At 44.6% G+C, this 27,753-nt stretch overlaps 1 protein-coding gene across 28 annotated transcripts in view; it reads left to right on the forward strand.

Moving 5' to 3' along the window:
• The window catches only part of FOXP1 (forkhead box P1), a 422,694-nt gene that overhangs the window by 283,479 nt on the left and 111,462 nt on the right, over positions 1–27,753 (forward strand). For 24 of the 28 annotated variants that reach the window (NM_001076698.1, XM_041718651.2, XM_030282743.4 and 21 more), the window contains 1 exon segment: positions 27,250–27,375. Coding sequence is in view for 23 of the 28 variants with exons in the window: in XM_041718651.2 (XP_041574585.1) it covers positions 27,250–27,375 (126 nt within the window). In the remaining 5 variants the exon portion in view is untranslated. 28 annotated transcript variants of the gene reach the window in all.

The following is a 27,753-nucleotide window of genomic DNA, read 5'->3' on the forward strand; positions in this document are numbered from 1 at the left end:
TGGTGACACACTAGAGATATTGTTAAATTACCTTTTTTATTGGTTCTGGAGTCTTATGTCTTAAAAGACTATTCTTGGGAAGAAGTCAAGAGAATCCTTATATTTGGTTTAGATATAAACCTGAGATAAAAAACCTGGATGTGGATTTGGACCTGAACTTTTCCAGTGTCTGGGGAGTATTTCAGGCTGGGATTTTGTTGTGAGACCTCTCTTTGTGCTGGTCTGGAGGACTTGCGTGTGGTGTTAAACTGCAGCACAGCCAAGCTTCAGCCAGGGATATGTTGGTATTTTGGCACGTTTCCCCACCAAACAGGGAAATAGTGAAGTGTTTCTGTCTTAAGTTTGTTTGAAGATGAAAAGGGTCATTTTCTGTTTTATTTTCAGCACCAAAAATTGAACACGAGGATTTACCAATTTGTAAATTCACTAATTATATTGAAGAGAGGACCAGAAAGGGTTTGAGTTATGGTAGTAAGCAACAAAAGAAAAGGCTTTTTGCATCTAATTTAACTTCTAAATCTTCAGAACTACTTGTCTGTTTGTAGTTCATGAGTATTGTTTCCAGTGTTGAATTCTTCTCATCTCTGTGTTTTCATTGTCCTGTCTGTAAAATCCAGATGGTGGACAAGAGGCCTTTTAGTTTTGTTGAAGGACTTCAGGATGATTTTGAAGGGAATGTATGTTTCTAGTAGTTTATAAGAGAACCTGGAGCAAAGGCTTAATGAAGGATTGCTGGTGAAACGCTTTAATCCAAACACTCTGGTTAAGACTTTCCCTCCAGCCCGCACGGTCCCATATTTTACATTCACTCCCAGCATGGACTTCCTTTGCTGAAGGTCCCATAGGTAAGCCACGAGAGCAAAATATACTACAGGGCCTCATACTAACACTTGGAGTGGGAAACTTTAACTGTCCAGCCTAATTTTTCATGGCCCTAGAACAATAGCCAGGATTGTGTTGTGGGTACAGAGGTGGCCACTGGGACGGCCCCATTAGCCCAGCACAGGCAGCTCTGCCCCTTTCTTGGGCTGGGACCAAGCTGTGGCCCACGGTGGCTGCTTTTTGTGGCCCATGGCTGTTTTTCTCCTGTGCTGGAGGGAGATCATCGTGGGGACACGTTCCTGCCAAGGGGAGAGGGCTGAGCACAGCCGTCGCCCGCGGAGCCGCGTTTTGTATCCGCCTGCTGGGGAGCAGCTGCAGGCGGAGGAAACCAGTAGGGATAATGGTGATGCTGAATGGGAAGAGAAGATTTTTTGAACCTGAAAAGGGCTGTTTATGTATCATAACCCCCTTTTCAATGCCTTTGAAAGCAGCCTCCTCTTTACTCTGTGCAGGACGAAGCATCCAGGTTGGCTCCTCGGTAACAGCGGCAGCTCAGCGCGGTTTTTGTAGCACTGTGGAGGAATGGGGAAAATTTTGAAAAAAATCTCAACTGGCCAAAAAAAATTCAGCATTTTTCAATTCTGTATTGATACTTGAGCAGCAGGCTGGCAGCTACAGAGTGCTGAAATAGCTGTGAATTGGTAATTACAAATTACAGCAGGAGATCAGTTCAGCTTAGTGTTCCCAAAGCCTGAGAGATCAAAAGGTGCTAGTGAGAAAGGTAAAGCATCCAGTGGCAGTGAATATGCCAGGCTGCCTGGAACTTAGTTGCACTCTCTAGTTTGTATCTCAATTTTGTAAGGGGAAAAATTTTTAAAAAGAGAATGTGGATAACATTTCTATTGAGTCATGGGTATTGCCAGGAAAATAACAAGGATGTGAAGCAATTGCTGGTGTGCTTGTAAGTTTTTATATTTTTCTCAGTTTTATCCATTAGTTTACCTAGTAGAGCAGTAATTAAAGGAAGAAAAGCAGTAAGAAGCAGCAGGAGAGAAGGATTTTTCTGGCTTGTTTTTCCTTAATTTTCTATCAAATGCAGAGCAATACAACCATTTATTTTTTAAGCTGAAAAAGTGCACCTTTCCCTTTTTGTATGCTTTTCTTCCCAGCTGTCATGTACAGGAAATGGCAGTGTCAGATATTACAGCTGTGTGTCACGTTTCAGCCTTGTCTGGGGGGTCAGTTACCCCTGGTTCATGTAGACCCAGGTTGGTATCTCTCAGGCTTTTAAGAGCATCAGTAGATAAGGATCGAGATTTTGAAGCAGGGGATATCAAGAGAAGCAAAGGATTTGTGAGCATGCATAGAGACCAGGCATCACCTCCAGCTGCTCAAAAGGTCCCTGGTAGAGTGAAGTTAATCATGAGAAGAAATGGTCCAATTTTAAGGTGGAAAAACCTCCTTTGCTTTTGCCAAGCTCTTACCCAAGGAGGAGGGCTCTCTCTCCTGGAGACCAGCCTGTCTGTCTGGGGTGTATCTAGTATAAATTCAGAGATATTTTTCACCACTTTTAAAACCCTTTCACCAATTCCCCAGATTATTGGCAAAATAAGGGTAGTGGCAGATTCCTAATAACTCTCTTTCCCTTCTGCATCAATTATGTGTCTTTGTGAGGCAGAGGATTGAGTCAGCTCTCCTTCATTTCGCTGTTCTGGTCGCTCCCAGGGGAGACAGTCTCTTGGTAATAGGAGCTACCTCAGTTCAGAGAAGAATACAGTTTTGTTCCCTTCTCGAATGACACATGACTATCAGGCATCTCATGGGTTCTCTGAGTGGGCACATGAATTGAACCTTTTAGGAGTCTGGGTGATTAATGGCCCTGGTGGGTAGGAAGCAGACGCTTGTTACAGGTCTGGGGGATCTGCCTGGCAGAATTAAAAGCTGCCTTGGTGGCAGTGCCCTTTTACTCTCCTGAGCTCCCCTGCCAACGCCGCCAGTACTGCTCAGAAAAGGAAGCAAAGTTCACCACAGGGTGGTTTAGGGGATTTTTTTACTTTTGTTTTTGTTGCTCATGTATTGTTGTGTGGGTTTTCTTACAGAGCGAGCACAAGAGATGTTTTAATTAGCCATGGTAGAATTGTTTTTGGCTGTATATGACTCTGTTTATTAAGGATCCTGGGCACATTGACATGGCTGTGATCCTTGTGTCTCAACCTGGCTGCTGAGGCAAAGTCTGTAGTGCTGCCGGTGTCTGTGGATAGGGCTGGATCCCAGTGCCAGTGTCAAGTGGGGATTTTTTCCTAATATGGACAGTAGTCCACAAGCAACTGGACGAAGTCCATCGAGCTAATGTCGCCAACAGCCAGTAGAAAGTTTGGCTGTGCTCTACTTGGACCAGCCCTGAGCTAGAGACCAGAAGGTAAAAGACTTTTTCACACCCTCTCTTGCCATCGCATGGCCAGTGTTGATGTACTGAAGGCACAGCCCCAGGGATGCTGACAGGAGGTGTTGCCTGCTCACCACTTCCCTCTGCAAATAGCTGTACAGTCGGAGCTTTTGCAAGATGAAGGTGTTTTGTTTTGCTTTGTTTTGTTTTCCTCCAGAGAAAGCTCAGAGAAGGAACACAAGCAGGCACTGGCATGCCTGTCTGAACCCCTTCCTTTTCTAATTTTTTGGAACATACTCCTCTGTTTACCTTCTGGCCTAATACTGATGCATTGCAAGTGTTTCCACTCACAAAACTTCCACTTGTCCCGATTTTGACAATGTGAAAGTTCTGTATATTAATTCTTATCTGAGTTCTCAGTGGATTGCACAGCCAGTGCTTTAAATGGGCACTGGCAGCCCTTTCCTGGTCAGCAGGAAACAAACTAAGTTTGTTTCTAAGGAAAATACTGTGAAGCAAAGGAGGGGTTTTTGTTGGTTTGTGTTGGTTTTTTTTTTTAACATCTTGATGTTCTGTATTAGGCGTAGACTGTTTTTAAACATGAGCATGTGTTCCTTTTCTTTGATGTTTTTCATGAAGAAGATTCTGTCTTCCACTTTTAACAAAAGGCTCATGTTCCTTTTAGGTTGTTTTATTCTGCTAATGATACTGCTTACTCAGATAAATAGGTACGTGTGTGTGTGTGCATTTAAAATGCAACATTCCCCTTCAACACACCATGGATACATAACAGAACTGATCTTCTGTAGTGATTTGTGCCAGAATTTTCATGTTTTGAAATTAAAATGGATTCTCCTTATCTTCTCATAGCCTCTTTGATCCATTGCCTGTGGGTGCATAGTGGCACTAACGACAGAGGACGGGGAAGCTTCAGCTTTGTGTGGCATCATTAGCTCCACAGCATTAGCAGCATCCCTGTGAGGAGCTGGCCGTGCTCCCAGGGTGCCAGGAGAGCAGCCTGCTTCCCTACACCTCCCCTGTGCTTGATGCCAGCTGGGATTCTCCCCCTGGAAGGGTCCTGTGTGTTCCTGCCGGGTGTTTCTGCATCGCTCTTCCCTTCTCCTGACCCTGTCAGTGTCTCAGCAATGGGGATTCCTTGCAGTGATCCTGCTTTCCAGACCTTTTCCTTCCTCCAGGTAGCACATAACTCCAAGGGCTAAACTTGGAGATTAAACCTGGATTCGCCTGTGCATCAACTGTACCTGTGCTGAGAGTTTGTCTGTATTTTTTTTTTTTATATATTATTAATTCAGTCCAAAGTTTGTGATTTCTATCCGGTCACAACTAAATAGCTTGAACCTCTCTGCAAGGGCTTTGCATGCAAGTACTGTCAAAACTGTTCTCACTGATGAGTCAGTTGCTTTTTTTCCCCTCTTTTTTCTTTTATTTTAATGACGAGTACGCAGTTAGTGTACCCATTAGAGCGTGCTGAGGGATGGCATGGAAATGAGGATACACATGTGTATGTATCAGATGCTGAAGAGCAGCATTCATGTTATAAATATAGCTCGGCTGTGTTCCTTCTTACATTTCAATTTTATAATCCGTTCCAGAAGATTTGGACAAAAATACTGTAGTGTAAGAGAGCATTAGTTTCTGGGTTCTTCAGATAATAATTCTTGGTAGAGAAACTAGTAAATAAAGCTCTGAAGATGGGCGAGATGACATCTTTCCTAGTTCTAGGAATTGGACTTGGGGTCTAGATTTATACAAGGTAAAATAAAGGACAGGTGGAAGCAGGAGCAAAACTGTATGTTTTATTTTTTTAGTTTATTGCTAAAATGTATGAATAGTCCTTTTTTGTTTGTTTTATTGGTGTGATTATATATGATCTATCTTTACATGTATACTTTTTAGACCTGGTGGGCCCACTGTGATTAAATGTTTGCTTTGAATACGTGTCCAGCGTGTTAACTTTTCACAGTGGAAAGTTGTTAAATTCATTTTTATACAAGGGGGAGGGGGGAAAGAAAAAGGGAAAAAAAAAAAAAAGAGATTGTTAAATGTATGGAAACCCTTATTGGCTGAATTATATAACTGAATTCATTCAACATGCTCCGTGTATCTTGTTCTCCTTTCAGTATTGCCACTCTGTTCATCACCCCTTTTAGTGCTTTAGGCATATGGTGTGCAGTACATCCAGGGAAGTGTCAACAATATGGCATATGTTATACATACTGATCTTGATACACCGTAGAAAATAATGGGCCTAACTTTAAAAGGCACGGTGCTAAGAATAGAGCGTGCTGCAACATGCAGACAGTGAATCCGCCATGAATGTCATGTTTGAAGACAAAAAGAGCTGTATTTTTCATTACTTTTGTGGCTTGGTTTGTATCTTGGCGTTGCTGCAGATCAGAAAATGACAGTGAGATGAGTGCAGGCGGGATCTGATGCCGGAATTCCAGGCACTGTGGAGACTTGGGGGTCGGCTTGGGCAGGGGTCGGTGCGGGTGGGAGGGGGCAGGGAAGGCAGGGAGCTGTGGATGTGCCCACCAGAGCTCCAGGGCTGCCCCTGTGAGCCAGGAAGGGCCCAGCAGGGGCTGTGCTACCGACATCCATCCATGGGAAGAGGGACGGGGACAGGGGATGTCCGGATGTGCTTCCAGGAGTCATTAGATGGTCGCATTAGCTCACAGCTTAGCTCTGTCTCCACGCTGTAAATGAGCCTGCACAAGCAGATTGCAACGCTTATGTTAAAACCACACTGGTGGAAATGAGTCTTTCCAAAGACTCTTCCAAGGATCTGCCCATTAGGATCTGACTGTAAGATCAGGGCTCTCATCTGGATTCACAGCAGTAAAATGAAGATGAAACGCTCTGTTTCTCATTTCTGGATCCTGGACTTACTCAGCTCCCCATTTCACAGGGAATATTTCGTCCCAGGAACACTCATTTCTAAATTAGAAAAAAATTTAAACAGAGGATCCTTCAGAACACTCATCCTGAAAATTTTTCCAGGGAGTTTCATCTTCAAAATAAGTGATTCATACCATCATATAGGTGCGTGTATGTCTGTATGTCTGCATTGCTGTTTATTGTGCTGCACTGGCCTGGCTCGCGAGCTGTAGCATCTGAAGTGCAGAGGAGCAGTGGCTGGAGAAAGGAATATCTTCTTTCCAACAAAGACCAAATATTTGTCTGTTATCTCTCTGGCCATTGTAGTGGTTCCTGATATCCGCAGAACTGAGCAGATCACCACACAAATAAAACAGCGCAAAATAAAAATAATTGTGTAATTTTTAAGCTTTGTTGAATGCTGAATATTTGGTGCAAGTTTATGAAGGTTAAACATTAATAGCAGATGTTGTTAATGAATAGAAGGCTTGAGCCAGCTTCTGAGACCTTTGAGTTAGTACATGAATTTTCTGGTTGATGACAATACTTGTAACATGCCTAATTATGAAGTAGTGTTCTAATCAAGCCTTGAATAACTGAGGAATTTCCCCTCCTCTTTTGCGGTTATTTCAGTGGCACACGCAGAGATCGCTTCAGTGCCTGTGCTTATTCTTAGTGATTTTTCTTTTCTTAGAACATTCATTGAGGTTTTCCCCCAAGAAGCACACGTATTCCCGCTGAATGTCGGCGCAGGAGCGCGCGCAGGCACGGAGGGTGACACCTGCACAGCGTGTCCCCTCCACCCCGGCCCCACCAGCAGCTGAACTGGTGCCAGCCTCTGAAGTTGTTGTCCCAGTTTGTCACACTTCCAGGTGAAGTACGTGAAAGTGATTATAGGTAATAAATATCTCTTTTTTTTAAACTTATTGCAGAGGCAGTTTTTCCCCTGTTAATGAGGGTAATTTGACTTGGTTGAAGGATTGCAGTTCTTAAGAATTAATGCAGCAATCCAATTCAAAGATTTAAAGAGATCTAAGATTTTTCACAGGTCGTGTGCTAGTGAATGTGCTCCTATCACATAGCAGCTAATGGACTTGAACAACAGTCTGTCATTTACTGTTACCTCAGTGTATAGCAGCTTTGCCCTTGATAGCAAGTATACTTTCCCAGCAGTGCAGGTTATTTAGTAGTGCCGTGTATTTGTAACACTTTTAAGAGACAGTATCTGATTTCTAACAGCCCTAATTACTGGATAAAGCGAGGTTACCTTTCTGACTTTCTTAATTATGTGTTTGGATCCTAATCTGTGTGAGCCTAAAGTGGTTTAGGCTCTAATAGCTGACTCCTCATTTTTTTTTTTGGATTTGTCTCTGTGCATATACATCTGTAAAATAATTTCTGTGTTTTATTTTCACTGTATCAGTGCTCAAAGGTTAATTCTGCAAATGCCAAAGTGTTAGGCACTAGTCTCCTTAAGGTCCCCTTGTTTTTAGGGATGCATTATTACCTTTTAACAGTGTTTTGTAATGACTTATTTGTAAATGCTGTTGGAAATGCTCTAATTTCTTGATCCTATTATGTTCCTGGATATGAAAAATCCTATTGTAAGGTAATTAGAAGGATTCTCTTCTATTTAAATGTGTGTTCTCTAGACAGTGTCACTCTATACTCTGCACACAAGAACCTTTGTTCTTTAATTAGAAAAAGGACTAGAGCTCATTAATTGTGGGTACAAAGTGATGTCTGCTCAAATGGAGAAGCAATAATACAGTTTAAATAATGATTGATCCTACATTTTAAGTCCAACACTATTTCGTACTGATAGTGATAAATAAGCAACATATAATGCAGGTTGTGAAGCAATGTGTGAAGATTTTTATTGAAAAATCTCTTTTTGCAAGGATAAACCTGTGTCTGGCACAATAAATAAAGGATGGATGGTACACACACAGCGTCTGCCGTTTAGGAAAGTCAGCATTTGTCAACAGAGCACCATAGTAATAGCTGAGATACTGGAGTTCACTCCACCCCATACTTTAGAAAATGAAATAATTGTGAGAGCTGTGCAGTCAAAAGCAGTTTGGATCTTGGCCTTACAGAGCTATTATTGTGATGAAAAGAATATTTTAATTACTGCTCACAAACAGGATGAGTTATAAATGTTTAAGTATTTTGCAGGGTGTTTTCTTTTGGACACAACTGTACTTTGTTCCCTGAATTTCACCATTTCCCTGCTGTCCCCTTGGGAGGAGAAAGATGAACTTGTGAAGTTGAACCCAAGACCCTTCACCAAAAGGCTTTGGTTTATGTGGTGGATACAGAAACGTGGTGGGCTGAGATGTGCACTGCAGGGTGAGCTCCCAGCAATGGCCCTTGCCAAAATTCAGGAGAGTTGTGCTGAGCTTGGCGGTTCTGCTGCCAAGGTGGGATGCCAGAATGGTGCCTGAGTTTGGAATTTGGGTCTCCTCAGCTGAGGCTGGGCTGGGCAGAGCAAATCATTGGGGGTGATGCCCCTGTGGCTCCCCAGCCTGCAGCTCCACAAACCCAGCAGTGCCCCTTCCTCTCCTTGCCCCGTCTTGTGTCACAGAGTTAAGAAAGAGAAAGCTTGTCTTAATTTTTCTAACCCCAATGAAAACATGCATTAACAAGGCAAACCTTTCCCATATGAAGAATAGGAAAGCTGGAAGATGAGGCTTGATTTCCTGCTGTATTTCACAAATCAAAATGGTTAATGCTAGGCTGGGGTTTATATTTCACTCAAAGCATATTGGCACTGAAAGAACCCCAGGAAGCGTGGGGTTTCTTGGTATCCTTCTCGGCTGTATTCCTCTTGGTGGGAAAGAAAAATAGTTTTTAAAAGATAAAAAGCCTGTTCTTCAATTGACTATGCAAAAATCTTATTGCAGTATTTATTCCAAACCTGCACACATAATGTTCAGTGAAGGAGAAAACAGCAAAAAACAGTTGTTGATGGACTTAGGCGAGAACTGGATTAAATAAGCATTAGTCTACTGAAGCTGATTACAGGAATATGAAAATGCAGTATCTTAATGGTACATATTTTCATGTGGCAGCTCAGTTGCCTTTCATTTTGCAGCTAATATGTCTATTCTTATGAGTCATTTACTTCTTTAATTACCTTTTGCAGGCAAGGCACCATGGTATATTAATGTGAATGATTTTTACTGCCAGTTTATCATACAATGCCCCAGAAGTTGAAAGGCGTAATTGACTTGGAAGAGCAGCTCATGAAGGAAACAATATTTAGTTGACAGTTTTCCTTGTACTCTCTGTTGACGTTTATGAGTTTACACTATGCTAAAGGAGTAATAAACACGATTTTCTTTCAATAACAGGAAAGAGTCGCTTTTAAAATACATTTGTGGAAAACAGATTTGTTCATTTCTGGAATAATATAAAATAATGTGTTTTCAGTGATGAGATGTATATAAGACTGTCAATTGAATTAAACCTCGGAAGGTGCCTTTATAACCTGCCTTAGAGCGTTAAAAGATATTAGGGTGCATATGAATCAAATCAGTTAGATGAATATTTAAATTATACACAGATTTGGATAAATCATATTCAGATCTGCATGTTAAATTATTTGCTGGCCTTCTCTTGTGGTGGAGGGTGAAAGTTTGATGTGGAAATATGAGGGACAGAGGCTCTGTTTCTGTAGATGGAAGAACTCTCATCAGAAAGCTCCTGATAAACCCCGATTAGAGGATTATTGCAGAAACTTTCTATAACTTTCCTAGAGCCAGAAGCTTCAGGAAGGTTTAAAATCAGCTTTGCAATCCGTCAAAGTCCATTTTCTCCTGGAATGCTACTTTTATTGAAATGACCTTGTCAAATCGCAAATTCTTTTTCCCAGGCATCCCCAGGACCGCGTGCAGGTATGATTAATCATCCCATCCCGCTTTAATTAATTTAAAGGCGCCCATGGCCGGGGCGGCAGGAGATGCCGGCTGGCGAGGGCAGTGCATCCCCGCTCGGCTCGCAGGGAGTTAAACTTTTCACAGTTTTCCCGATTGTTTGCAGTTCAGCCCTCTGCAACATAATGAAAGTTTTCGAGCCATCTGTTGTTAAGCTGGCGGTGAGCAAGGCCAGTATATCCAAACAAAGTTCTGGCCTGCTGTAAACTGAACCTGTCAGTTTAGCATAGCTGCGCTGACCTCCCCGGGCGCGGGGCAGCGGGTACCAGGCACTGGCTGCCTGCTCAGCTTCCAGGGGAACTTCTTGGGGGGACCGTGTTTACTTTTTCCACTTAGCGTTCCTCCCACAGGCTTGGACTAGTTTATACTAAATCTTTAAATTGACTCTGTTCTATTTTTTTTTTCCCTTATTCTGAACTTTCTCCTTTTTTCTTAATCTTTCAGGCCGTGCAGAAAAATAATCTATTAAAACCCCACGCTGGCTGGAATTTGAGCTTTTAAGGAGGTGATGGGCGGTGAGGGGGGGACGACACAGGACAACAACTTCTGTGATTCTGTAACTCAGTGTGTGCATGTGTGCCGGCGAGACTCTCTCTCAAAAGAAAGAGGCATGTTCCCAAGTATCCCAGCTTGCTTTCCAGCTCCTATTGTTCCCTTTGTTCTGTATTATTTAAGATCAGTTACTCATTTGCTTCAGAGGATTGGGAATAGCAGACAAGGTAGAGCAGAGCAGCCAGCATCTATTGTTTTCCAGGGAGCCACAGTTTGCATCCAGAGTGGCTGGAGCAGCCTCCCTCCTGCTTCTGTTTGCTTCTGTTCAAGGGGTTAGTAGCTCCAGCCGAAAAGTACTAGAGAACTTGAAACTTTTTGAGTAGAATTGCCAAGATCAGACTGGAAATGCCCTTTATTTGTAGGGCTGTGTGGCAGGGAATTGCTTTCCTCTCTTGTTAGTATGAAAGTCATGTTAGTTTGGCCTCATCTCCTTTGCCCTCAGTATGTTTGTGCTTTTTCCAGTCTTACATCTCAGACTGCCTTCCCATTTTCATTCCTCCGTAAATGTTATTTTATTTATTCCTTTTTGTCTGGGATACAACACATGTCATTTCTCAGCTGGTATTCACTCAATACAAGTGATTTTAACTGTTTTTTTAGGATTGGCAAAAAAACTTGAAGTTCCTGTGCCAGGAAAGTGACTATTTGGTATTACCTGTTTTCAGTGCTTGTTTTTTGGACTAGACCTACAGTAAATACCTTTATGCTACTGCTGCTGCCAAATTCAGTCTTTGCTTTCTACACTTGTGCTGTACCTGCTCACTGGTCTTTGGCTGGTTTCAAGTGTGTTTTACTTACCTCATGATTCTTGGAAAGCAAACCTGATCGTCAGTGACCCCGAATGCTGCGGTTCTCAGTCAGGAGGAGTTTTGCCTGAGGAGGAGCTGCTGAATTTGTGCCGTGTGTGAAACCAAACTGTGTCTTTGCAAAAGTGCGTCATATCTTAACAGTGTGGTGAAAATGCACTGGAAGCTCTGGAAAAGCAGTAAAAAGCTCTGGAAAAGCAGTGAAAGTACTTGGCCTTTACTGAAGACCCTTCTAAGGACTTGTGCCAGTGCCCACCAGAGGGTAGGAGTGCCCAGGGGATGAGGGGGAAGGAATATGACAGTGGTGAGAAACACTCAATTTTAAATTAAAATGACTGCACTTAACGAGGAAACCCCATCCGTCTCTAATCTGTTTGTAAGGTGACTGACACATAAAGTGCTTTTTGTTTTAAGGTAGAGGGAAATGCATTCAGGATAGAGTTTCTGGTATAAATGTCAGGTGCAACGCAGTGCATGCTCACTCAAAAAGTCAAGCAGATAACCTTGGCATTTAGGGACATTGCCTTGTATAAAACGAAATTGTATTTTGTTTTTAAAAAGGAGGACTACATTAAGAGGTCACCTATTAGCTGTGTTTTTGCTAGCTGTCTGAAACTCAGCTCTACTGTCTATTAAACTCAAACCACTAGGTAAACATTCCTGTGTTGTTCCTGGTCTCTACAATGGCCAAGGGGATCAGGTTTCACCTGCCTGCACATCTTCAAGCAATTAAAGCAATTAGCTTGAAGCCATTTCACATTCAAGGTCTACTGTGACATTCAAGTCCAGAAGAAGTCTGGGGGAAAAGGAAAAAGAAGAGTATAAAAGGCTGCTGTGCAGCACATGCACACAAATAACCTATGAGGGGGTTTTGGACTTTGTGAGAACTTCCAAATGCGGTCAGGAGGCTTCACAGCAGGCAGGCAAAGTTGCTGCTGAGAAAGGGAAAAGATAAAGAAAAAACACCTAATGATCCTTTAAATTATACCCAAGTTTTTCACTAGGAAGGGAGGGGGAGGAGAGAGAAATAGCAACATGATTTGGAAGGATATTTGTGTGAAATAATACGGCGTTGGCCTTATTTACTGATATTTCTCCTGGCATGGACATCATATTTTTCTTCTCATTTAGGTGGGGATTTATATTTGGTGTTTACATTGTAAAACTACACTCACTCTGGCTAATGTATCCCTTACAATGACATTCAGCCCAGAGTTTAGTGATTCCAGCAGTAAGTCTTGAAAGCTGCTATTTTTTAAAAGGTTGGAGCAGATTAGTGGTGACCTTAAAAGATTAAACTAGTACAGTTTAAAGATAAATAATCAGCCTTTAGCACATTAGATAGCTACATAAGCATGACAGAAGGTGACTTTCTTACAACAGTTTCAGAATCCAGGCAGCATTTTTACATTTGAAACTTGACTAAGGCAGGGAACAGTGGTTTGCAGAAAGCAAGACATAAACTGATTGAACTATTTCAAATTGGTTAATACAGTTTTAAATCCACAGTTTTCCTGTTGGTTTTATTATTGAGAAGAGGCTAATTTTAAAAGCTATGCCTGCTGCAAAAGAAGATCTTGCTTTGCCGTCCCGGAGGGTGTTCTTAATCAGAAATAACCGCAGGCTAAATTATAATGTGGAATCCTGCTGCCCTTTAACCTAACACTGCTGCTCGTTCAGTGTTTGTTAACAAATAGCTCTAAGTACAAAATTGTTTGAGAATTACTTTTTCATTATATTTGCTGACTTCAATTAGAATAAGAAGCTTATTTGGGGAAAAAAAATTAAAAATGCATGGGTTTCCAGAGAAAGTTTCAGCAATTGTTTCCCGGCAAGTGTCGCCTTCGGAACATAACTGTGGACTCCGTGGCACACGTAATTCAATTTAAATAAAATTACCTTCTGAACGAATATTTCTGCACCAGTGGCAGAGGCAGAGCTCAGGGGCATCCCAGGACTCAGCTCTTGTAAAGATGAACAAGCTAAAATGGTGGCAGGGGTTCAGGCCAGGGCCCCTTTCGCACCTTGCAGGGGGATGCAATTCCTAAGGAAGAGGCACCAATTCCCCCTCCCTGTAGTGCTGGGAACAGCTGGGCTATAGATGCGAGTGGCACAGTTTCCTATTTTAATTTCACTTTGAATAACACATAATTGTAATGTACAGTCGGCAAATTAATTGGTGAGTTGAAGGTAAGAACTGCTGAGTTAGTAGAGACAGCACCAGCCCTGTTTCTTTTTTTCCCCTAAGTTTACATGCTGGAGCGGAAACGCTGCGGTGCTCAGAAAGGAGGTGATACCTCTGTAAAGCAGATCTTTCCAATTTTATTTTTTTTCTAGCTTAGTCTTCTGTTTCTATGATCTGCCTTTTGAACTGTTTTTGTGGCTGATCAGTTCCACCTAATATGTCTCTTGATTTCTGCTATTGTAATACTCAGACGACATGCTGTTCTCTTCATTTTTATAAGCTTTAGATGCTCCTGCCTGTCATACTCTGGCGGTTTATCTTCAGCGTCTGGATTTGCTTTCAGACTTGCATGTCTATCAAGCTGCTGTTGCTTTGAATGTGAGATCAAAAGAAGATGAATTCCAGTAAAAAATTTCCTTGTATGAAGAAAAGATTGGGGGCCTATGTAAACATCCCACTGACAGCTCCCAATGAGTTATTTTAGCGGAGCATTAGCACCCAGAATGACAGACAGTCCAAGACTACATGCTAAATAACAAATCAGTCCCTTCAGTGGCAGCAGCACGTTGCCACAACAGCAATACATTTTCTAAAGGAATCCTGTTCCTCTTTTTTATTGAATATGGCTGTTCAACTGCTCATCTCTTCACGAGCTGCCTTTGAGTGCCAGCCCCAGTTTACTTTTTCTTGACAATATCTGTGTCATGTCACCAATATGACAGCAGACAGGGCTTTGATAATTGGGTGGGGAGACAGTTAGTTAGTCATCTGCAGTTAAATAGGTAGTTTGTTTTAGGGAGGGGAAGGAGACAGCAAAGGACGGGTGGCATCTGCTGGAATGCTGAAGTTACACTTTCGGAGATGCTGAATGCAAGTCCCTGCACCCAAAACAAGCTGTGTTTTTTGGGCGGTTGTTTATATTTCAGTTCACACAGAGAAAACAGCTCTGTAGCCCGGCCAGCCTCCCGAGCCGGTTTCCAGAGCAAGTCACAGCACTGTCGAGGGTAGGAACGTCAAGCTTGGCTGGACTTCTTTGCAAATCTGAATTTGCCTAGATAGAGAAGTGAGGTGTGCTTCTGGCTGCTGTTTGGTCTGTTTGGGGACATAATTAGTTCTGCCTGTTTCTGCTTACAGATGGGGGGGTTTAATGGTGTGGAGTCACTAGATTTTTGTGCTGGGTGTAGTGCTAAGCCAAACTTTGAGATTACCTGTGAGCTCCAGCTGATCTCACCACTTCGCAAGGGAAGAATTAGGGAAGGAATGCTTTGCGGTTTCTTTGTCATTTAGTAAAAGCAGAGGTTGCTACTGTGGAGGCAGAGCCCGGTGGCTGCTGCGAAGGGCAGTGCTCCAGCGTCTCCCTCCAGCCTGTGCTCCGGCTGCACGGCACTTCCTGTTTATTCAAACATCTTTTTACCATTCTTCAGCCCCCGCTTCACAGAAACAGCCAGAACCATCTCCAGCGCGAAGACGGAAATCTAAAGACAGACAGTAAGAGCTCACTCTGTTAAACTCTTCGTTTCTGTGCGAGCGCTCAGAGGAAAGGAGCGTGCAGGCAGGGCTGAACTTTTAACGTGCTGCCTTGCGCAGGCAGCTTGGAGCACAGGAGAGGGGAATTGCTTTGGTTTGAAGCAAAAGCAGCCAGTTCAGGTTGTTTATGGCAGTGTTGACAAGGACGGGATTCTTGGCATGGTTTTGGAGAACTGTGGGATGGGCCAAGTCCTCTTTTGGGGCGCCTGTCACCTTGCAGTGCTGCTCCTCTGGCACGGGAGCGGCCATGTGCCACCGTTGTCACTGCAGCTTCTCTTTGCCAAAAATACCTAAACAGAGCCCCCCAAGAAAGGGAAATGTTGCTGCTGCTGTGGGCAGCAAAAGTGGCGCAAACCCGCCGAAAGGCTTTTTTGTTTTCCACAAATTGTTTGCATCGTGGCTCTGGCACCGCATGCGAACCAGCCTCGCTAATATTTGTACCAATTTCATGCTAATAAAAATCAGGCTGCTGAGACAAGCATGGCTATTATCTCATTCATATGACTATTGTTTAGACCTGTGGTACTACAAAAGGAAAGGGAAAGCATGCTCACGCCGGGTAATGGTTGTTAACTTCTCACGTGAGGGATTTTCTCTGCAGTTTTTCAGTATTAATGATTGTTGTATGAATGGTCTTCAGGGGTTGTTGGAAGATAGTGTAGATCCTCTGGGTAATCCATGTCACAACACGTATGCTGGATTTTTTCCCCTCTGTTCAAGTGACTTAAAAAACTGCTTGATATTTCTCGGTGGTTTCTCCCCCCTGCAAAAGTCCACTGAAATAGCAGGTAACTTTTTTTTTGGCAAGCATTCGTGGTGCTCGTATAGTGTGAAACATAAGAGAAAATGGAAAATATGCTGCCTGCCCTACAGAGAAAACCCATCCTCTGTGAGGCTTTTCCTGCCTCTCCAAGATCCAAAAACACTTTAAATTTTAAACTGTAAACCCCCATCTTCCTAGAAAAGAGAGCGAGAGCGAGAGAAATCAAGCTGTGTGTTCAGCCAAACCGCAAGTACAACAAACATATTTTGAAAATATATTGCTAGTCTGGCTTTTTAATGTTCAGAAGTTGTTCTACTTTGCAGAAAAAAAAAATGGTGTTTGCAACTGCCTTAAGGACAATTTGTTTAACAGTAGGAGTAATTTCATGGGGAAAATGGAAAGAGTGACTGAAGTTATTTACTCAGATGTTAGTGTAGGTGTGGGGCAGAAAACTCTCTGTGGGAACAGTGGGCTGCTTTTCTTGGTATCTTAGTCTATTTGATGACCATCAAATTTCCCAGCTCACTGGTTTTGTTTTTTCTGGATGGCATGTTTGATTATTTATCAGAAGGGAAAGGGAGTAGCTGAAGCAAATAAACATGTGACCAAGCTGTGTTTTGTTTTCCACTCAGAAGGCCATGCCCTTTAACAGATATACAGAAAATAATAAACGTATTGTTTTATGATAAAAGGAAATTATGTGTATAATTTTCTTTAGCAAGGCCATTAACCCCTTGTGTTCAGCGGTCTCCGCCTTCTGGCAGCTTGTTGGGCTTGCAGCTGGGAATTAAAAACGCTTAAACCCCCCTCTTGCCTGGAACATTTCCATGGATTACTGCTCCAGCCCTTTGGATTTGCTGGATTTATTGCGTAGTCATACAGCCCTGGTCATCTCCCTAGTCCTACTTGGGGTGTGACCGACTAAATGAGAGACGCTTTGAATTTTCAGAAGGGTGCTGATTTCCAAAGAAAACCTTGGCAAGAGATGGTGGGATCTTCCAGCCTCCAGTGCTGATGTCTGTGCAGCGTGAGGGGTTGCAGCTGTGTTTGGTCCGTTACAGACAGTGTCAATTTATGGGATTCTCTTTTAAATGCCAGGTGTCTAGCATGTAGCATGTAGTATTTCCTTTATAATACCAGCTTTGGACAATGTTCATTATCTTCCCTGAAAAAAAAAGAGCAACAAAAAACAACACCCTATAAACTAAATCACTGTCAGGAAGTAAAATACAGGTTTGCTTCATCTCCAGGAAGCATGTTGCATGCTTTAGCTGCTTTTATGGGATTAAAAGAAACAAGTTAAGACTGTCATGCACATGAAAGGAAACCGAGATGTGGTTTGCTTCACATTGTGCAGGTAGGTATAAATTTAATAGACTGACTTGCTTTCAAAATCTCTCTTTGTCTCCCCGAGTCGCATGTCAGTTCCAGCGCGTTGATGAGCTCCGCGGTCCGTAATAGCGCCTGACTGCCGCTGCCCCGCAGGTGCAGATCGGCAGGAGGGTCCTCCTCCTCCTCCTCCTCCTCCTCCTCCTCCTCCTCCTCCTCAGGGATGTAGGTTTCCTCTGAGAAATGGCTTCACATCAAGAAAGGGAAAATTTCCCTGGCATCTTGAAGTTTTGTTCAAGCCTGTGCATCGCTGGTGGGTCTGGGCAGGAGGAGGTGGATGCTTCACCTTCTGGCTCCGAGGGGTCAGCGCTCCAGGGAGAGCCCAAGTGGATGGCGGGGGCTGGAGCTGGGGGTTTGGGTTTGAGGGAGAAAAAATGGCAGTTGTAATAGCAGGGAGGGGAAGGGCTGGCAAAATAAGGACCTGAAACTTAAATGTGATGTAAAGAAGAAAGAGGAAATGAGCAGCTTGGGGCCAGGTGACATGGGCGCCAAGCTGCCAAGGGACTTGGGCAGGGGTTGGGCTGGGGGACATGGCTGGCCCCCCTTGCCCAGAAGCTCCATGAGGGTTGAGGAGGCTCAGGGTGGGCTGAGGAATGGACTTTGGGATCAGAATTGAAGTACCTGGAAAGACCAAGGAGCAGGAGTAGTTGCATCCTGTTGGACAGGGCATCTCTCCAGCCCTGGCTGAAGTCCTTGGGCAGAAACCCATGAAGGACCTGTCCATGGGGGAAAATTTCCTTCCAGCCTTCAGCAATTAAAGGTTGGTTCATGCCCTGAAGTGTAAACATTTATACCTTGATTTCTGTTTTTACCAAAGGTAGCTGTAAATGCTCTCATGACTATCTCTGCAAGTGTCTGATCCTTTCTTTGCATCCTCCCCATGCTCTTGGCCCTGCTATCTTGTGACAGTAAGTTCCAGAGAGTAATTATGAGTTGTATATTAAGAAAGAAAAAAAAAAATCATTTTATCTGCTTTTTTTTTTTTTTTTGGTGGCTGTTGCTTCCTGACTTCATTCAATGTCCCCTTTCTCTTGCATTTATGAGAAATTACAAAAGCACCAGATGTACCCTCTCAGGCCAAGTCACAACTTGTGTACTTGTTATCATCTCCCCTCTTACTCATCTCTCGCTAAACTAAACACTCCCACCCTTATCAATCATGCCTCATATCTGCTGAGCCCTCTAATCATTTTTGTCGCCTCCATCTTAACCTTGCCTATTTTTGCTTTACCAGAGTCTGTTAAAATTAAGGTTTTTACAAGCATTTCTAAATTAGGCTGTGCCATAGAAGTGCAGAGATGTGATTTGCAGCTTTAGTTTTCCATGTTTTGGGCTGTCCCAATGTTTTGCTTCCTTCATTCACCCACCAGCAGCGAGTGTCTGATGGAGCGTGGTGAGATGTCCACAGTCAGGGGCTGTATTTCATGGGCCTCTGAGTACAAGTTTGTCATGCAGTGTTTTGGAAAACAAGCTTAAAATATGTTCCCTGTTTTGTTGACCACACAGGGAAGCGCGCAAGCAGCTGTATGCAATATACTATTTATGTTGTAGCAACAAAAAGGCCCTCTTCCTCCTCCCCTCCCCGCCACCTTATCCCTCTTCTCTTCTCTGTTAAAAAATATGAGAACTTCCCGTGCTTTTGACATCCAAGAAAAACGCGTCTCAGCAGTGAATACTCCTCCAAATATTCAAAGGTCTGGTTCACTTTTGCATAAACACAGTAGTTCAGAATCTGATCTCGAGCCTACAGAAATGAGCTGGAAATCCCATAAGATTTTTTTTCATCACTCAGGAACAGTTCAGTTCTGGTTCAGTTTGAACAGCAAGCCAACATTTGTATCCTTTCTCATTTTACCAGGATGTGTTGGCCCATCCCTCCTTTCTTGCTGGTACAGACCACTACATGCTGTGAGTCTTGGCATGCCAAAATAAAGAGAACCATTTTTAATGTTTGGAACTTTTTGCCAGATACTTTTTAAGTGGCTTTGATGAGTCCTGACTGTGACTCTTTAGAAGAAGGGACAGAAGGTGTTTTTGCGGTGTAACCGCCTGAGGATTTCATTTATGCCTAAAAAAAGGATTTTTGTAGCCATTTTCTCTGTTGTAACTGCTTCAGGGTTTGCAGGTTCCCAGTGTTGGCTGAGGCTGATCTCTCACCCTACTGTCCCTTGCTGTCTGCCCCCGTCATCCCTGTAGTGTCTCCAAGTATTGAAGAAGATACCTCACCCACCTTTTCCCTGAAATTGGTGGAGTTCATTAATAAATTACAAAATGGAAATGGGTTTTTTTTAGAGGCAAACTCTGTTTTCCCCCTGTGTGGTGCTGGGTCCTCATAGGCGGGCACCTTGCCCATGGGATGGGCTGTGGGATGGCAGGGCAGGGGCATGGAGTCCACTCATCATCCCCCTGGCAGGAGTAACCTCAGTGTCCCGGAGGATGAACTGCAGCAGAGCTGGGACACAGGCAGCTCCACCCTGTGGGTTTGGAAGAAAGGGTTTCTGTTTCCAGTGCCTTTTTCTGGAGGGAATCTCCTTAACTGGTAGCCAGAATCTATTCCAGAGGAAAGAAACTAAGCCTGCTGGAAGAAAAATAGAGACTCTTCTTTCCTTATGACTGAACTATTCTAGGAGATGCTTCAGCATGAGGCACATTGCCAGCTCCCTTGCTCCAAGTGTGCCCCTGTCACATCAGGGACAGGATGTGAGCCAGGGTTTGTACATGTGGACCTCAGGTCCCTTCTCTTTTTTCAGCATAGGAATCACCCATTAGTCACTTGTCCAGACCAGTCTGCTGTGATCTTCATGGCCAGCTGACCATTTTATTGAGTGAAGGATTGCTGTTGAAGCTCCTGTCCGTGACGAGCTGGCTGGTAGCCCTTGGGTGGAACCAGCCTTGCAGATTGGCTGCAGCCAAGTGAGGTGCTGGGTACTGTACTGACAAACAGCAGCATCTCCCCAGGCTCAGGGCATCCTTCTGCTGCACCAGTGAAGCTGGGAACAGGGTGGGTGGAAAAGGATTATTTAATGAAACAAAGAAGAGGATGAGATGGGGATGGGGGTTGTTTGCATCCAAGGCGCTTGAGGAGGTTGAACAGCAGGAATGCTTTACCAGGTTATGTTGCATCTTAGAGCCCCATGTCCTGCCAGTATCTATCCCCAAATTTCCCTTCTGCACTGCCAAAAGTAGTGTTGGGGCTCTTGGTTGTGTCATTCTGTGTGTAGCACAGGGTCAGGGTGGTGACAATGGGGAAGGGAGCATGTAGCAGCTCATTTCCCAGTTCTGGAGGAAGATGGAAGAGCTGAGGACGAATGTCAGAAGGAATAAGTGCTGCAAGAACATCTGCTTGTCTTTTTTGCATCTTCTACATTTTATTCCTCCTCTTCATTTTGGTTCCTTTCCTATTCTCTAGTTGGTTCATCTCACCTCCCCCTGTTCTGTTCCTCCCAGAGGAACAGCACTACCCACTGCTGTCGCTTTGCACTATTTTTTATTTTTTTCCCTTTGCATACTGCTCTGCTCCTCGCTGGTTTCCACACGTTGTGCGGCTCCTGAGCCTGCCGGAGGAGAACTGCAGCAGGGCTCCCCTCCAATGTGTCTGCCTCCTACCACCGCTCCTCTACATCTGCTGCTCCAGGAGAAGAGAGTGTCGCAGGAGAGGAGGTAGAGGAGGCAGGAGTGGGAGAGACATGAAGCATCTCTGAAGCTCGGGTGCATTCGGGCTTCCGAGCTTGAGAGCTGCATCTTGCCGCTCTGCTGGGAGCAGCTGTGGAGTGGAGCGGGGTGTGAGGACAGATGGGAGCTGAGAAAGAAGAAAGATTGCTGGCTGAGTCTAAATTCCCCCTCGTCCCACCCAGGAGAAACAAAGGTACTTGCCTTGTGAGGCTGAAGGGAAACAAGAAGCCCTTTTGGGAGGTGGGCCATGCTTCGCTGGGAGAGGCGCCTGGAGCTGCTGACGGGGCGATTCCTCAGGGCCTGAAGGCGGCAGGAAATCTGGGGAGAAATAGAAAATGGGAGAGCTGCATGCCTGCTGCTGCAACGCTGTGCTTTGCCCAAACCTCAGTGGGGAAGTTCAGGAGCAGTGGTAGCTTGCAAGGGTATGGCTATCAAAGGTCAACACACAAGGTCTGGGACCAGTGTAGTGTTATGTTTGCTCCAAGGGCAGATTTTGCCTTTAAAGTTTCTCCCTTATCTCTCTCTGGTTGCTTGTTTTGTTCTGTTTTGCTGTTTAATGACCATAACTGAAATTGTGGACAGAGTACGATATTGGCTGGCGACTAACTTTCCAGATTTATTGCTTGGGCACTTCTGATGACTGCAGGACCACTTCTGATTTCAGGGAACACTTCCTTCTTCCTTTCTCAAGTTGCTTTCCTGATCAGCAGCTTTGTCCACCTGGAAAGGCCCAGAATCCTTAGGATTCTGTAAAAACATATGGGATATTGTTTTGTGCTCTCCTTGCAACTTCTGGGTGCATGTTTACCCAGATATTTCGGAGGCAGCCCATTCATGACTGACCAACTGCCCTGAGAATTGGCAGTTGAACAGGACACCCCTTTCTTTTGCATCCTTATGGCTGCTACTCATCTCCCCACCCTCCAGTGTACATTTCTTTCCATACATCCTAAAGTTCCCTGGATTCTTCTTTCCATGCCTGATAAACCTCAGGTTCAGAAACAAGCTTCCCCTGGTGTTAGAGCTAGGCCTATTATAGCTCTAGGTCATCATATTTCATTAATAACTGATTGATATTTATAACGGTTGGAGCAGATGGGAAGGGAGGAGCTGGAGCACTTTTTCTTCAGTAGGAATAGGATGATGGAAAAAAGTTGGAGAGTTGCTGCCTTGTACTGGCTGCAGTGGTGGAACAAGTTAGCAAGAGGCTCCATGAGACTGGATCCTGTTACTGTTTTCCTTATGTACTGACACTGTAAGCAAGTATATGGCATTTAAGCAGCATTTCTATTTTTAAAGTTCTACCCTCTTTTTCCAGTGTATTTCCCTTCCCCAGCCCCTTTCTCAAATCAGGAGTTTCTGGCCACATGGAGTGAGAGGCAGGGCTGCATTTTTACCCTTCGTCAGAGCTTGGCCGAAGAGGATGGTGAAACTGAAAGGTCAAGGTGCTTGCATGGAAATGTTGAATTACAACAGTAACTGGGGTGATAACAATGCCCAGTGTTCTGGGCAAACAACAGCTGGGCAAACAAGTCACGTTCTGTCTGTCTTGCAATAAAATTGTCTTGGTCATCTCAAATGCGTACTTTTTTTCCCCCTCCTGGTGCTTAAGTGGTTGGGAAATAATAAATGGTTGCCACTTCCCTAAGCACGGGAGAGGGCTTTTCAGTGGGGCTTCCCACTTACGCCGTGAATGAAACAGGCTTGATTCATCTCACAGTTAATGTACTGTTAACATTTTTCCTGGGTTAGGTGTCACCCAGTGTTGACTCTCAAATACCATTCCAAGTTTGTGCAATGTCTCTCAAGCGCTGTATTTCAGTTGCCTTTTTACTGGTCTCTGTTTTACACCAGAAAACCTCCTTATGTCTGGGTGATCTCCTAATGGGTAAGAAAACACCTTGGGAGTTCATTTACTGTACCTTGCATTTGGGCATAGGATGATTTGGTTGGTAGGCAGCTTTTTCTTGATGTTGTCCTTTCAAACCCATGTTTATAGTGACCAAAACCCATGGAATAGTAGTTTTCTGGAGGATGCTTTCCTTTCTCTTTTTTTCTCAGTAAGTGGAAGGATTTCCCCTTTGTGTTTTGGTACAGAGAGGAGGATGGTTACTGCTGCTCTGTGATTCACTGCTGAAGTCCAGAATTGCTGTCTGGGTCTCTGGGTGTCCCAAGAAGCTCTGACCAGGCTTACAGGCTCTTTGAGCAGTTCAGAAAACGTGACTGCTGGTAAATACAGAGCCAGGTATTTGAAGCACCTCTGTGTTTTGGGGGGCTTTTGGCATCTCCACCTTAATGGAGCGTGCTCTTGTCTGGGTGCACAAACATGAGCTGGTTTTTCACTGCCCCTGGCAATTGTTCACTTGCAAGCACGTGGTGGAGATTTAGGATGTAACTACGGCACTGGGGAGGAATGTGTGAAAAGAGCTTAGAGATGTCAGAGCACCTGCTTGTGAGGAGAGGGCCACGTTAGCAGAGCTGTTGGCTAGCAGTAAACAGTCGTGGCACCCTTGTTTCAGGACTTGGCAGCAGCAGGAGTTGAACCGAATCCAGCTTTACTCTCTACTGCCTGTTCAGTAAGTTGAGGACAAGGCAGATGATTAAGGAAATGTGGGGAAACTGCTACAGAAGCTTTTGGAAAGATAAGAGACTTTGGTCTCCATGTCTGACAGTCTGGCACTTCTCACTAGCATTGAATTCACATGCAAATCAAAGGCAACATCTACTCCCACAGGAAGCTTTATTAATGTACAGGCCTGCTTGCGAATCTCCGTGCTGATGAAGGTTGTGGGACTGACTTCACTCAAATTAATTTCCCTGTCTGTCCTCGCCTGAGCACTGTGCAGCACCGGCAGCCTCAGCAGGGCTCCCACGCCGGCATCCAGGGATGAGCTCTGTGCAGGAGCAGCACTGCCTGGAGCCAGGGAAGGGGGTAGAGGTGTGATGCTGGTTGGTTTGGGGTCTATGAGTGTCCACCAGGCGTGAACTGATATCAGCAAAGTAATTCCAAGAGGGCAAACTCCAAATGGGCTTTTGAAGTATTTTGTATGCGAGAGGAAGGGGGGTCAGTGTATCCCAAGCCAGCCATCTTTCTTGTACGTGTTCTGTCATGTGTGAGGAGTATGGATGAGGCTTGGAAGGGGCAAGGACAGCACTTGGTCTGAGGGAGGAAGGGAGGGAGGAAAGGCTGAGCAGGGAGAAGTAGAAAGGCAGAGGGATGTGGGATCCCTGCGTTCGCTGTACCACCAAGGACATGGTAGCTCCTTGATGCAGATGCTCAGTGAGAAGCCTATCTGAGCTATACACAACCTTCCACATCTTAAACCCGAGCTCATCTGATGCTCAGCTTTTATTGCTGTCAGTTATTTGTAAGTGAAAAAACAAAATCTTGAGTGGAGAAATGGGAAATGCCATTTAAAGCTGCAATCCCTGGAATGCCAGCATGTTGCCATCTCACTTGCATCTACCTTGTTTTTTCCCCTTTGATGTTCCTGTCCATCCTGGCTGCTTGTATCCCCTGATGCTCCCTCTAGCCCACTTCATTTCTTTCTAATCCTTTCCCTCCTGCCCTGCTCCACCCTCTGTGCTGGTCCCTCCCTCTTGCCATCTCTGGTCCCACCAGGTTTGCACCAGCATAGGTGACACCTAGACATGGAATGGGGTGGTGTAGATGTCATCTTGAATGTGAGGGATGTGGGTGCTGTGCAGCTGGACAGGAGCAGGGACAGAGCTCTGGCTTTACTCCAGCAGAACTCTGCCAGTCCAGCCTGTCCCCACAGGCAGAGACCCTCATTGGTGTGGGGTCAGTCATGGTAAGGGTTTATGGTGGCAGTGGCCACCCCACCAAGCTGCATGGAGCTTCCTGGCCAGCTTGAGTTGAGAGCAGGCATTTCTTGCATGGCTACTTGTTCTGGGAATCTTCAAAAATTTCTGGCAGCCAGTTTAATTGTGCAACCTCTCAGCTGCCAGAACGGATAGAATATGATCATATCACATGAAATGCATGCAGGGTCTGCTATAGCAACTGTATTTCAAAGAGACAACACATATGGTGACTGGTTCTTTTTGGAATAATATCTATAAGTTGATGATGTTTTATTCAAAAAGGCTGTAGCTTGAAAGGTTAGGGATGTTCTGATTGTTTAGTGTATGATTAAAGAAAGGCTTCCATGGTTTTTTTTTGGCCTATTGAATCTAATTACTGGGAACTAAAATGATCATTTGATTGCACATTTACCTGGAATTATTCTTCTCCAGAGCCAGTCTTAATAATATATAATAATATGTTGCGCTTGTACTGTATAGAGCTTCTTGTCTGAGCAACTCAGAGTGCTTTACAAGTATTCATTAATTAAATAAGCCATACAACACTCCTGTTAAATAAGTGAGTATTTGTTGCCTATCCCCTCAGGTCTTGTAGATTTTATTTCTGCTGCCTTTGCCCACCCTTGAAGATGCCTTAACAGCTAAATAAGTTAATTTAATAAAAATAAGGTAATTTTTAACTGTTCTTAGCGTTTTCTGCATAAAGGTTTCTTTTGTTGCATTAAATTTTGTGGTAGGGTTTCCGGGTGCTTGATGGTGTACCATCAAGGGGGTGGTGGCTGTGTGTATGTGAGCCCAGATCCATGCCCAGTAGCTCCTTGCACCCATTGCAGGGACATGGACCAATTCAGAGATGTTATGGGTGCACTAAGCTGCAACCAGCTTGAAATGCAAAATCTAATTTACCTGCACCATGCCAAGTTCTGCTGGAAATTGCATCCACCCTTAGAGAGTTTTTCTGATCCAGTGGAGACTTGTTATTAAATTGGAAAGGAGGGCCTGTTGCCAGAGCATTATAAGGTCTCTCCTGCCCACTTGCCCTGGTCAGCAGTGGTGGTTCTTCAGTCCACTGAGCTGACCAATGTCTCTCCAATAGTAAAAAGATGGGTCTAGGCAATTAAAATAACATGATTTTACTGGGGTGGGGGAGTTGGGTTTGAGTTTGCAGATCTTGATATCAAACCTTTCCCAGCAGTTCTGTGCTGAGATTAAACACTGCAACTTGAAGGAGCAAGTGAAACCTGAAGCATATCTGACTTCTTAATTAAATAGGTATTAATTAAATCACTCAGAGAACATACACAGTAGGAGTAGGGAAGGCTTTTTCCCTTCTTCCATGTAGGCATCTTGCAAAGGGACTATTTTTCTTGTTTTACATTAATGAAGTCTTCAGCCTTCCCACTTTTCCACCTACACATGTACTGAACGTCTCCAAGGAGACCAAGGAGACCCGGGTCCGGTGCTGGAGAATCCTCGGGGAGCAGCAGGCTGGGGTCTCGCCAGCAGAGCCTCAGCTGTGCCACTCTCTGTCTTGCAGGGATCCTCCTTGCTGTCCACTGGCTGGGGAGTCAGGAGAGACCCAGGGCTGGAACTTGCTCCTCATCTTGTCCTCTTTCATCTCCTCTTGCTTCTTTTCCCCACCTGATGGAGAAATCAGACCTTGCAGAGGAGCAGGCTCCAGGGTTGAGGGACTCTTCTGCCCTGCTTGGGATGACATTTTGCAATGATTCCCCCACATCCTGCTTGCTCATGCTTTCAGGGTCATATCCCTTGCCCCTCCACTATCACACTGTCCCTTTACTGCTTTGCCCCCTCCCAGTGAGTCTCCACAGCTGGTCCATCATGAACTGACAGTGATTTTCATAGGATTGTAGAATATCCTGAGCTGGAAGGGACCCACAAATATCATCAAAGTCCAATTCCTGGATTTTGGTGAGGTGAAATGCTGTCCCTTTTTTTCCTTTTATTTTCTCCAGCTCCTTGCAGCTTTCTCAGCCTTCAAGCATGGCTCTGCCTGCTGCTGCCTCTCCTCTGTCTCCCACCATGGCCTTCCAGAAGCTTCTGTGATGTTCTCGGGTGCTCAGGGGAGCAGACAGTGATATATGACTGCCCTCTTCTGTAAACCCAACCTGATCCACTGGAGAGGGGGCATCTGAAAGCTGAAAGCACAGGAGCCTGCCCATTAGTGAGGAGGGCTGTGAGCTGCTTGAGGGAGACAAAAACACCTCCGTGGAGCTCACCACCAGGATTCCTGCAGTTACCTGAGGCTCCCACCCAGGAGTCAAAATGGGAAATCAGTGGTGGGATATCACCCCATTGCATGCAAGGTGTTATTTTTGTGGAAGCCACTGCTTTCCTCAGTGGAGGTGCATCAGGAGTGGAGCGGTACCCCATGATCAGGGATTGCCTTGCCCCTGTGCTGTTTGTGTAGCTCCCCATGCCCTCTTGACTCAGAACTCAATTCTCCAACCTCTTTCTCCCTGCAGGCTCTTCAGGTGGCACGACAGCTTCTCCTGCAGCAGCAGCAGCAGCAGCAACAGCAGCAGCAGCAGCAGCAACAAGTTAGTGGATTAAAGTCTCCGAAGAGGAATGACAAGCAGCCAGCCCTTCAGGTAAGGGGAGCCTGTGAGCCTCTGTGAGGGTCTGGGGCTTGTAAAAGCTGAATAAATGCGTCTTTGTGCAGACACTGGGATGGAACCTTCAGGAGTTTCCTCCCTGTGTCCACAGAGTGGCTGTGGCTGGTGTAAATGGCAGCAGGATTGATGCTGGGCGCTCTTCAAAGTCCCACCTACGGCGTATTTACAAATCGTGAGCGTGTACTTTTATTAGCGTCTGGTAGGGTTGGATCCTGACAAAATGGAATAGCTTTTGTTACTGTGTCAGTGTGCATAGGAGATTTGCATTAACATTTCTGTTTGATTGCTGTTCCATTTGTAGTCTGTGTTCACTCAAACCGTTGATTTGCTGTGTCAAGGATATTGGGAAATACT

Source organism: Taeniopygia guttata, chromosome 12 (assembly GCF_048771995.1).
Source record: "Taeniopygia guttata chromosome 12, bTaeGut7.mat, whole genome shotgun sequence".
Classification (NCBI taxonomy): domain Eukaryota; kingdom Metazoa; phylum Chordata; class Aves; order Passeriformes; family Estrildidae; genus Taeniopygia; species Taeniopygia guttata.